The following is a 12635-nucleotide window of genomic DNA, read 5'->3' as shown; positions in this document are numbered from 1 at the left end:
CCGGTACCCCCTGTATGTAGCCTTGTAATTATTATTTTATTGTGTTACTTTTTATTTTATTTTTTACTTTAGTTCATTTAGTAAATATTTTCTGAACTTTATTTCTTGAACTGCATTATTGGTTAAGAGATGTAAATAAGCATTTCACGGTAAGGTCTACACCTGTTGTATTCAGCGCATGTGACAAATTAAATTTTATTTGATAGATGGGAGCAATAATAAATATTTTGTTGCAATCTTCAGTAGACTCCTCTTCCCTAAAAGGCGTGAAAAAGTATTATTGCGATATAATGCTTACTTAATTGAGTGTGTATACCAGTTAAAATTCAGCCACATAATCAATGACCAAAAAACATGTATTTTCAATGTCTGGAAAATACGTATTTTCAACCTCCGGAAAATACTTTTTTTTACATCAGTATAAGATGTCTTTTCAACGTCCGTATAAGATGTATTTTTGACGTCCGGGAAAGACGTCTTCTAACCTTTCATTCAGCACCTGAAATGCACATGATGTCAATGTCTGCAAAAGACGTCTAAAAGCTATAGTATGCTATTGCATTGCTATTATTGATGTTACCAGCTAGCCAGCCACATTAGTTATTTGTTTTCACAGTCTTTGGTTATTCATTATTGTTGGTTTATTTTGCTAGCTTCATACGAACCATCCTGATCTCACAAGCTTACAGATCAGGATGGTTCGTATGAAGCTATTATTTTGCTACAGGTAGCCTAGCGGTTAGAGCGTTGGGTCAGTAACTGAAAAATTGCTGGTTCGATTACCCGAGCCAGCAAGGCACTTAACCCTAATTTGCTCCAGGGGTGCCATCCTACTACCCCTCACCCTGTAAAACAACACATTTCACTGTACCTATCCACTGTATGTGACAATAAAACATATTATCTTATTTTTATTGCCATGGAACAGCTCATGATCTCTCCTGATGAAGAACAGTTCCCGGACACCCCGTTGCAGCATTTGGCCAGACCAAGCCAGCAGTTCCAACCATCTACCGGCTCCCCCACTGAACAGAACTGACAGCAAGATCTGCACTCCAACAGAAACCAGGAGCCAACAAGATCTCCACGCTCCACCCGAAAACACCATGCATCACCGGCCTCTCCCAAGTGTCACCGCTGTGACACCAAGCCCAGATCATTCTCACCCTATCCGCTGACTCTGTGAATCCCCTACATCTTCCTCTGCACCCATGCCCAGTCCAGGCACGGTGTCCAGTCCACAATTTTTTTTCTCCTGAGGTCTTGGCTGATTTCTTTTGATTTCCCCATGATGTTAAGCAAAGAGGCACTGAGTTTGAAGGTAGGCCTTGAAATACATCCACGGGTACACCTCCAATTGACTCAAATTATGTCAATTAGCCTATCAGAAGCCATGACAATTTTCTGGAATTTTCCAAGCTGTTAAAATGCAGTCAACTTAGTGTATGTAAACTTCTGACCCACTGGAATTGTGATACAGTGAATTATAAGTGAAATAATCTGCCTGTAAACAATTGTTGGAAAAATTACTTGTGTCATGCACAAAGTAGATGTCCTAACCGACTTGCCAAAACTATAGTTTGTTAACAAAAAATTTGTGGATTGGTTGAAAAACGAGTTTAAATGACTTCGACCTAAGTGTATGTAAATTTCTGACTTCAACTGTACATATCTACTAAAAATCTGATTCATCTAAGATGATAAGCTAGCTAGCTGGCTACAGCTAACTAGCTAGCTCAACTAACAAACATCAGTGTTGTTAAAATACAACAGTTCATAAGTCAGTGTTCATTAAAAACACTACAGATGTAGGATCTTAAATTGATCACTCTTTTGTTGATGATTACTTTCCTGCACAGCAAAAAAAGCAAACTTGTAGTGTATTTGAGTTTGAAAAAGACTTCTAAAGTTTGTAATTTCCACTTTAAATGTTTTATATACTCCCATCCAGAGAGACTCATAGGAGCAACCAGGGTCAAGCACCCCACCCAGGGGCACATCGAACAGATCACCCACCAAGTCAAATCGGGGAGCCAGACCAGTGACCTATTGGCCACCGGCTCAAGCTCCAAACCACCAGGCCTTCACATCGAGATGTGCAATCGCGCTCATTCATTTGTATAGAGCTCTATTCTGATTATCAGCTGTTGTCAAACACACATACAGTAAGTGTTAATAGACTATTCTCTTCCTCAATAGTGTGCAGGGAATTCTACTTCACATGTTTGACATTTCACATACTAAGTACAATTTTCGCATACCCAAAAAGTATGCTATTTAGAACACAAGTGTATTCGGACAAGGCCGATCTCTCCTGATGACATTGCGTTGGAAATACTCTCACCACTTTAGCACTGACCATAAATAATGATCACTGTAAACAGTAGTGTCGTTTCAGGAGATGTATTATAGTTAGCTAGATGGAGAACACAGTCTTTTCTTCTAATTCTGCAACATAAATCTGACCGACCACTTACAGGAGCAGTCGCACAGTGCAGCGCAAGTAAAAAGTGAAACCTACTTTGAAATCCCAGCCCCAGATTATGTCCTGTCTGGAATAGCTGGATCAAATGTAAAACGTAGAGTTCTGATTGGGTCGATTGCAACGTATAGGCAGAAATTAACGCACACTTGCAGGTTAACGCTGGATTTCTTAAAATGCTACTAAAGGGAGATTTTATTTTATTTATTTAACTAGGCAAGTCAGCTAAGAACAAATTCTTATTTTCAATGATAGCCTAGGAACAGTGGGTTAACTGCCTTGTTCAGGGGCAGAACAACAGATTTTTTTTTACCTTGTCAGCTTGGGGATTTCATCTGGAAACCTTACAGTTACTAGTTTAAAGTTCTAACCACTAGGCTACCTGTCCCCCCAACAAATCAGAGCACGTAGGTGCATGTAATCTTGCTCTGCTTAAATGGACTTATGTGTTAAAACAAACTTGCTTGCAACCAAAGACCCACAAGAATAAACCAGAAGATCAGTTGATCTCTCACTGTTACCGTGTCAAGTGATTATGCTACTAGACAGCCGCGTCTAGGTCAGGGGTGTCAAATATACGGCCCACAGGCCGAGAGGGTCCAATCCAGCCAGTCGGAGGTTTGAGTAAAAAAAAATGAAACGTTATGAAAAAAATTATAATACATTTAAACAAACTCAATATACTTTAAAATCACTAAAACCAAATCGGAACTGTGTAGAAATGATAACGGACCTACATTCATACAGTTTCTTGACTGTGTCCAGCTTGCTAATAATCCCCTAAATAAAAGCTAGGCAGTCAGGGATCATCTAAAATTTCCAAAACTATGGATTAGAAGACTATTTTCTTTCCAATTTTGTATAACCTATTTTCAGTGTGACCCTCTGGACCTCGTTGAAGACCGAATGCAGCGCCCGGGGCAAAATGAGATTGACCTATCAGGTGTATAGGGTGACGAACGCAAAAATACTAGAAGCAGTAGGCCTTGAATATAAAAGAAGTAGGCCTATATTTTATTCAAACGTTTCACCTTAAATGGCAAAATAATATAATATGTGCTATTTGAAATAACTTTATAAGACTCCATTTGATTTAAAAAAGATAGATTATGATTGACTTGATTTAGTTACATCCTTTCAAATATGGACAGTCCAGGGATATTTTCCTGTCCATCTTGATAAGAAATGGCCATACTTTTTAAAGACAAGTTTATTTTTAAAGACATGTTGTAATTAATGGATACATAAATTGGAAACAAAAAACATAAGATTAGGCTCCCTTAAGAAAAAAAGTTAGCAGTCAAAGTGCAGTATAATTGCAGTATGCTGCAAATACAGCATCCAAAATAACACAGTTTTTTTTCCTGCAGTAATTTTCCAGTGTAACTGCAGTTAGGGTGAAATATGTTTTTGTAAGGGCTACACCAACAGTAGTTTTCTATTTATACAAGTTGTCAGGTAAATTGCCACAGTAGATTTGCCGTTGTCAATGAGGAAATACTTTATTTCAGTTGTACAGAATGATTGTCAAAATCAATTGTAGATAAATCACCCTTAGTATGCTAAAAAAAAGCTGAATTAATTAGTTCCGATGATACCAAGGCGAAATAGTTTTTACGATTATGGAATTTTCACAATGACATCATTTCCAAAGTAGCATGTTGACAGCTGGTCATGCCTCTCTTTGTGTTATATCTAGAATACATAATCTAGCTTACTCTAAACAAAATATTATTGCAGATAATTGTATGGACAGTATACTAACACAAGGTAATATCTTGTTATAACCTCTCTGGGACATCTGGGACGCTTGCGTCCCACCCGCGGTACACACTATCAACAGCCAGTGAAATAGCAGGGCGGCAAATTCAAAACAACAAAAATCTCATAATTCAAATTTCTCAAACGTACAAGTATTATACACCATTTTAAAGATAAGATTCTCCTTAATCCAACCACAGTGTGGGCTTCAAAAAGGCTTTACGGCGAAAGCATACAATTAGATTATGTTAGGACAGCGATGAGACAAGAAAAACCACACAGCCATTTTCATATATAATATACACTGCTCAAAAAAATAAAGGGAACACTTAAACAACACAATGTAACTCCAAGTCAATCACACTTCTGTGAAATCAAACTGTCCACTTAGGAAGCAACACTGATTGACAATACATTTCACATGCTGTTGTGCAAATGGAATAGACAACAAGTGGAAATTACAGGCAATTAGCAAGACACCCCCAATAAATGAGTGGTTCTGCAGGTGGGGACCACAGACCACTTCTCAGTTCCTATGCTTCCTGGCTGATGTTTTGGTCACTTTTGAATGCTGGCGGTGCTTTCACTCTAGTGGTAGCCTGAGACGGCGTCTACAACCCACACAAGTGGCTCAAGTAGTGCAGCTCATCCAGGATGGCACATCAATGCGAGCTGTGGCAAGAAGGTTTGCTGTGTCTGTCAGCGTAGTGTCCAGAGCATGGAGGCGCTACCAGGAGACAGGCCAGTACATCAGGAGACGTGGAGGAGGTCGTAGGAGGGCAACAACCCAGCAGCATGACCGCTACCTCCGCCTTTGTGCAAGGAGGAGCAGGAGGAGCACTGTCAGAGCCCTGCAAAATGACCTCCAGCAGGCCACAAATGTGCATGTGTCTGCTCAAACGGTCAGAAACAGACTCCATGAGGGTGGTATGAGGGCCCGACGTCCACAGGTGGGGGTTGTGTTTACAGCCCAACACCGTGCAGGACGTTTGGCATTTGCCAGAGAACACCAAGATTGGCAAATTTGCCACTGGCGCCCTGTGCTCTTCACAGATGAAAGCAGGTTCACACTGAGCACATGTGACAGACGTGACAGATTCTGGAGAACATTCTGCTGCCTGCAACATCCTCCAGCATGACCGGTTTGGCGGTGAGTCAGTCATGGTGTGGGGTGGCATTTCTTTGGGGGGGCCGCACAGCCCTCCATGTGCTCGCCAGAGGTAGCCTGACTGCCATTAGGTACCGAGATGAGATACTCAGACCACTTGTGAGACCATATGCTGGTGCGGTTGGCCCTGGGTTCCTCCTAATGCAAGACAATGCTAGACCTCATGTGGCTGGAGTGTGTCAGCAGTTCCTGCAAGAGGAAGGCATTGATGCTATGGACTGGCCCGCCCGTTCCCCAGACCTGAATCCAATTGAGCACATCTGGGACATCATGTCTCGCTCCATCCACCAACGCCACGTTGCACCACAGACTGTCCAGAAGTTGGCGGATGCTTAAGTCCAGGTCAGGGAGGAGATCCCTCATGAGACCATCCTAGACCTCATCAGGAGCATGCCCAGGCATTGTAGGGAGGTCATACAGGCACGTGGAGGCCACACACACTACTGAGCCTCATTTTGACTTGTTTTAAGGACATTACATCAAAGTTGGATCAGCCTGTAGTGGGGTTTTCCACTTTAATTTTGAGTGTGACTCCAAATCCAGACCTCCATGGGTTGATAAATTGGATTTCCAATGATTATTTTTGTGTGATTTTGTTGTCAGCACATTCAACTATGTAAAGAAAAAAGTATTTAATAAGATTATTTATTTCATTCAGATCTAGGATGTGTTGTTTAAGTGTTCCCTTTATTTTTTTGAGCAGTATATATAAATATTTTTTGGAGGGTGGCTTGCCTGTTTTGCATATTATTTTGGCATTAATACGGATCACATATCAGTTTGCAAAAAATATATACACTATCGTTCAAAAGTTTGGGGTCACTTAGAAATGTCCTTGTTTTTGAAAGAAAAGAAAGAAAAATGTTTGTACATTAAAATCACATGAAATTGATCAGAAATACAGTGTAAACATTGTTAATGTTGTAAATGGTGTGGCTGTGTTTTTTTTATACAAGTTCCCACCATAAATCCAGAGAATGCCAGACTTTGATGACAAAGTTTGATGACAAAACCAGCGCTCCACCTTCATGTTTAAGTGAGCACATCACAAGCCAAGGTGAGTCCAAAAATGTATTGTATGCTTCTGCATAAATGATGTAATATGCAAGGGAGATATGTATACGGTAGCTAAGTAATACTATACTAAGTGTATGTTGTGTAGTAAGCTGTTAGTAGCCCATGTGCCTTACCCTAATAATTTGGTATATTTTCAACTCATAATTTTGCCTAACGTTACTGTTCTGACGCAGTGGTGCTGCACATATAGCCTGTAACCTGTTTTTGAGAAATGTCATCTAATATTGTCAGAGCTTTCATTGTCTGATTATATGCCTCCTTTATTTATCCTGCGTTTCTGACTTGGTGTACAGGGAAAATACTGTAAGAGCAGCCTATGTTCTGCATTCTGACGCTGTACATTTCAAAAGTGCTGAACACATAGTTATATTGAGTACGTCCGTCATCGCTCACTCATTAACCTGTTGGGGCTAGGGGGCAGTATTTGCACAGCCGGATAAAAAACGTACCCGATTTAATCTGGTTACTACTCCTGCCCAGAAACTAGAATATGCATATAATTAGTATATTTGGATAGAAAACACTCTAAAGTTTCTAAAACTGTTTGAATGGTGTCTGTGAGTATAACAGAACTCATATGGCAGGCCAAAACCTGAGAAGATTCCATACAGGAAGTGCCCTGTCTGACAATTTATTGTCCTTCTGTAGCGTCTCTATCGAAAATACAGCATCTGTGCTGTAACGTGACATTTTCTAAGGCATCCATTGGCTCTCAGAAGGCGCCAGAAAGTGTAATGAGATGTCTGCAGTCTCTGGGCTAAGTACAGCAGCAGAGTTTGTTACTGGCCTGCCTGGGGACAGTGACACTGGAGATGCGCGTTCATGTGAATTCTCCATTTTGTTCTTTCAGTCTTTGAATGGATACAACGTCGCCCGGTTGGAATATTATTGCTATTTTATGAGAAAAATCGCATAAAAATAGATTTTAAACAGCGTTTGACATGCTTCGAAGTACGGTAATGGAATATTTCGATTTTTTTTGTCATGAAACGTGCCGGCGCGTCACACTTTGGATACTGACCTGAACGCACGAACAAAACGGAGCTATTTCAATATAACTATGGATTATTTCGAACCAAAACAACATTTGTTGTTGAAGTAGAAGTCCTGGGAGTGCATTCTGACGAAGAACAGCAAGGTAATCCAATTTTTCTTATAGTAAATCTGAGTTTGGTGAGGACCAAACTTGGTGGGTGTCAAATTAGCTAGCCGTGCTGGCCGGGCTATCTACTCAGAATATTGCAATATGTGCTTTCACTGAAAAGCTATTTTAAAATCTGACACCGCGATTGCATAAAGGAGTTCTGTATCTATAATTCTTAAAATAATTGTTATGTATTTTGTGAACGTTAATCGTGAGTAATTAAGTAAATTCACCGGAAGTTTGCGGTGTGTATGCTAGTTGCTAGTTCTGAACATCACATGCTAATGTAAAAAGCTGGTTTTTGATATAAATATGAACTTGATTGAACAAAACATGCATGTATTGTATAACATAATGTCCTAGGAGTGTCATCTGATGAAGATCATCAAAGGTTAGTGCTGCATTTAGCTGTGTTTTTGGTTTTTGTGACATATATGCTTGCTTGAAAAATGGCTGTGTGGTTATTTCTGGCAGGGTACTCTCCTAACATAATCTAATGTTTTGCTTTCGCTGTAAAGCCTTTTTGAAATCGGACAATGTGGTTAGATTAACGAGAGTCTTATCTTTCAAATGGTGTAAAATAGTCCTATGTTTGAGAACTTTGAATTATGACATTTTGTGGTTTTAAATTTGGCGCTCTGATGTGTCACTGGCTGTTGAATAGTGCGGGACGATTTCGTCCCACCTACCCTAGAGAGGTTTTAATGTCTTAATCGAAATTACGGAATGCCTCTTATCCGCTCATCGTTCATCTCAATTGTCAGAAGAAACCATATTTGTTTAAGAAAGTCAGCTATATCAGCTATGTTTTTTTAAAAGGCATTAAACAAGGCTGAATTAATTGTTTCGCTGCCAGACAAGGCTCCGCTGATAGCCAGGTGTAGCGGTGGTAAGGATTCACTCCATTGTGCTGGAAAGAAAGCTCTGCTGTCAAGACAGCTTTATGTAGGCCCTAACAGTTTGTGTGCACAGCTTGTCACCGTTATAGTGCAATCAATGTATTGTTTAGTGTTGTGTTGTAGTGTCTTTGCTGGCATGCATCTAAAAAAAAAAAATTGAGTTTGCCCCACCAAGATTTACATTATGCAATCTCCCGTTAGTAGCGTTTTAAGAAATCCAGCACTAACCTGCAGCACAGTGCTAAATTCTACCTGTTGGTTGAAATGGGCCCATGATGTATTTAGCTGTTGTATAAACAAAGGTTTAAACAATCAGGGAAACCTTTGCATGTCATCATGACCATTGTTGTGCCATCCTATATTTTGGGGGGGGGGTTGAATTGACAAAGTTATGGATCTATAATCTATGGATCGCCTCATCTAGCTTTGTAAAGACTCAATTTAATATGATTTATAAAGCCTTTACTAAGCAGTGCTTATGTCACCCTTTAAAAAACACTGGTTTATGTCATAAATTACAGTGGGTTATGTCACATTGCTAGTTATGTCACATGGTTATGCTACATTTATGAATCCTTTATAGAGCATGACATACGGTTAGAGATTATGTGTGACCCATTTATGTCTTGCTTATGAAGCCTTTATGAATGGTTTATGAAGCCATCATAAGTTACACTTTGTTTAAAGCGGGACTGTATAATCAGTAAAGCCCAATATTAGTGGACCATATATTTCCGTTATTGTGATCTAAACTACTCAAGTTATAATATGCTCTAAATGTGCAATTTAGAAGAAGCTTTTATCCAAACACTGAGTGCATACATTTTCATTATGTATGTGATTCCTGAGGAAATTGAACGCACAACCTTGGTGATGCTAGCATAATGCTTTTACCAACCGGGGCACACAGGACCACATTGATCCAAGTCACATTTACATTGATTACAACAACAACTTGATTCCAAATAAATCACCTTTGCTGCCTCTACGTCTTCAAGACCATGAGCATCACACACACACACACACACACACACACACACACACACACACACACACACACACACACACAGTCTGAGCCACAGGATTAGGGGATATAGACTATGTAGAGAGTCCTGGATTGGTCTTGTAATCCTGAAGCCATCTTATGTTGGAGGGAAATTTGTTTACGCTAAGATTCCCAAAAATGATTTATAATAAAAGGATTTGCGTGAGAATTCATGAATTAAAGACGATACCTTCCGTCTCCTTGATTAAGGATTGGATTTTCCATCCTTTGCCAAATTTAGAGAGTCAACCAATTCTCCTGGTGAGAGGTTTTATGTGGGATGAACAGGCAGAGAAAGATAACTGTTCTCATACCAAAAAACCTACAGAGAAATAAAAATGCTGATAGGGAATGTTGATAAACAATGATTGAATATAAAATATAAGATAAACCATAAGCTTTTTGGTCTGTAAGGTGAACATATTTATTGACGTGCTACTGCTACCTGAACACCGTCACTTAAGCCTTGTTGACACATCAGGCCTTAATGCTCAAATCAGTTCAGATTTTTAAATCCGTTTTGGAATAGTGACTGTCCAAACAGCAATTTACAAATGACCAAATCAGATTTGTGTTTATTCAGATAGCAGTCATTTCCTGACATGGCTACGCTAGTTGTCATAGTAACGATGGGTGTGTAAGCAGTGGTGTAGGCTGATTGGTTCTCGTGCTTCCTATTACTTATAAGTTATGTAGCAAGCTAAGGTGACAACAATGCCTGTCATGGACATTTCCCAGTTATTTTGAATGTTCAAGTGTAAGAACAATTTTAAAGCCTCGAAGGATAAGATGATCCAACTTTCAAAACAAGTCCTTTTCAGCTAGCCACCACAGTCAACTAGCTAGCTAGGTAGCTGTTTAAGCTTTCTAGCACATTCACTAATTTGTTTGTAAGCAATGAACAAGCTAGTTAGCTACCACATGTTCTTTATTGTCAAACTGTCAACAGAGTAGCTAGCAAAGAACAAGATATGCCAAATAAAAGTCTAAAAACCACTTGAGGGCAAATAAATCAGATTTGACTGTTCAGACACAAGTCTATGGTCAGCAATCAGATTTGTATCTGATTTCAAACCACCTACAAAGGTGGTTTGAAATGTGGCTTGTAATATCCGATTCTATGTGCATTTTTTGCTGTTCAGACTGCAGTGTGAACAAGACTTTAAGGTCATAAAGATCACTTTTATATAAACCAATATTTTTTTTTTACTAACATCTCTCTTACAGGAATATACTGTCCACAAAACAGAAACTGTACAATACACATTGCAAGCATATACTGTACCTTACACTACCCACTCTAAAGCTTTTGAAAATCATGATACAAGCGAGGATGATGATGACAGAGCAGAAACAGACTCTAGAGGAGAACTAGGGCTTGGCCTCTATTTCTAATTAAATGCATTGCTCCTTTGTCACAGCATTTCCACGGACACAGGAGGATTTCCATAGCTCTAGGCTGAGCCTCACCATGCTACTACTGACATCAATGTTTTATTTATCTGTCTATTTTTCACCCACAAATCTAGCCTACATCAATTCCTCATCCATCAGATGTACTGTACAGTAAAGAGTCCAATAAAATGAATGCTAAAGCATATAGCATGATAAAGAATAAGGCGGAGGACACGCACACACGCATGCACACACACACACTGGCTGATGACAGAGGCTGGGTCTGTTAGAGGATAGGCTGGTGTGTTCTGCTGCAGTGGGGCACAGCCCTGCTCCTCTATTCATTTGTCTATCTTTGGGTGCAGCTAACTACATGTAAACACCCTTGCTCCCACCGCACACACCGACACAAATAAATACACACTCGCACAAACACACCATGATTAGACACAAAATACGGTATCCCTTTGTCATCCTAGACATCTGGATCATTGAGAGAAATGAATCTCATACATCCTCAGTCACTGGCCTGTTCCTTCTAACCCTCCCTCCACATTGTACAGGACAAACCCCCCTCTCTCTTACCGTCCAGTCCGAAGCAGGAGCCGATTTTCTGGGCGTAGTTGCAGAGCCCACCATCATAGGGAGGCTGCTTGTGCTGCTGCACCGTACTCCTCTCTCCCATCTCTTCTACACACACACACACACGGTCCCGTCCCAGCACTGTTTCACTTCTTCCTTCCCCTTCTCCTCAATAATGCAGTCTTTTGCACGGACACACACACACACACACACACACACACACACACACACACAGAGGCACACACACACCGAGAGTCACACACAAGGCCAAATGCACGCGCACACACTCAGACACACACATGCAGACAGAAAAGTGCTGAGGCGGAGAGTCTTCATGCTGCTGAGTGTGAGCAGGCAGCCCTGTCCTGTTGTCAGACTAAGGAGAAGCCAGGGGATTGGGTTACTGCTGTGGTGCGATGCGTTCCCATTCAAAACCGACTCTTGAGTCAGACAGATTCTGCTGCAGTGCAACAGGTAGGGAGAGCTTGCTGGTCCTTCCCAGAGGAAGGGTGGGGCTTTGGACAGGAGGAAGAGGAGTGCTGGACTGTGGGCTTTAAAGATGGGAACGGAGACAAGAAGACATCCCTGACTATTCTATTGCCTACCAGGGAAACATCTCCATAGGCTTATAGCCGCGGGAAGTCGGGGTGTTGTGGGTTCTGCAGCACCCCCTGAAAAATATTTATAAAAACTATTTTATACCGTACTCCTATATATAAACTCAAACGTCTTCTCACTGTCAACTGCCTTTATTTTCAGCAAACTTAACATAAATATTTGTATGAACATAAGATTCAACAACTGAGACATAAACTGAACAAGTTCCGCAGACATGTGACTAACAGAAATTGAATAATGTGTCCCTGAACAAAGGGGTGGGTCAAAATCAAAAGTAACAATCAATATCTGGTGTGGCAACCAGCTGCATTAAGTACTGCTGTCAGGCTGTGGGTAACTGGTGCATGGAATCAGGCGCAGGAGAGCAGAGATGAGTGTACAAGGTAACTTATTCCACGAACAGCACCAGTATAAAACAAATACTAAAGGTGCGTGAAATAACCGGTCACTCGTAAATAACAGGC

The 12635-nt window shown here is 40.5% G+C and overlaps 1 protein-coding gene across 16 annotated transcripts in view; it reads right to left on the bottom strand.

Moving 5' to 3' along the window:
- Positions 1 to 11802, bottom strand: part of ablim1a (actin binding LIM protein 1a) — a 147613-nt gene extending 135811 nt beyond the window's left edge. For all 16 annotated transcript variants that reach the window (XM_029753389.1, XM_029753391.1, XM_029753396.1 and 13 more), the window contains exon 1: positions 11557 to 11802. In XM_029753389.1, the coding sequence (XP_029609249.1) occupies positions 11557 to 11656 (100 nt within the window). In that variant the 5' untranslated portion in view covers positions 11657 to 11802. The remainder of the gene's footprint in view (positions 1 to 11556) is intronic.
- Between the last annotated feature and the right edge of the window lie 833 nt (positions 11803 to 12635).

The sequence above is a fragment of the Salmo trutta genome, chromosome 5, assembly GCF_901001165.1.
Source record: "Salmo trutta chromosome 5, fSalTru1.1, whole genome shotgun sequence".
Taxonomy (NCBI): Eukaryota; Metazoa; Chordata; class Actinopteri; order Salmoniformes; family Salmonidae; genus Salmo; species Salmo trutta.
This window is presented reverse-complemented; position numbering and strand designations above follow the sequence as displayed.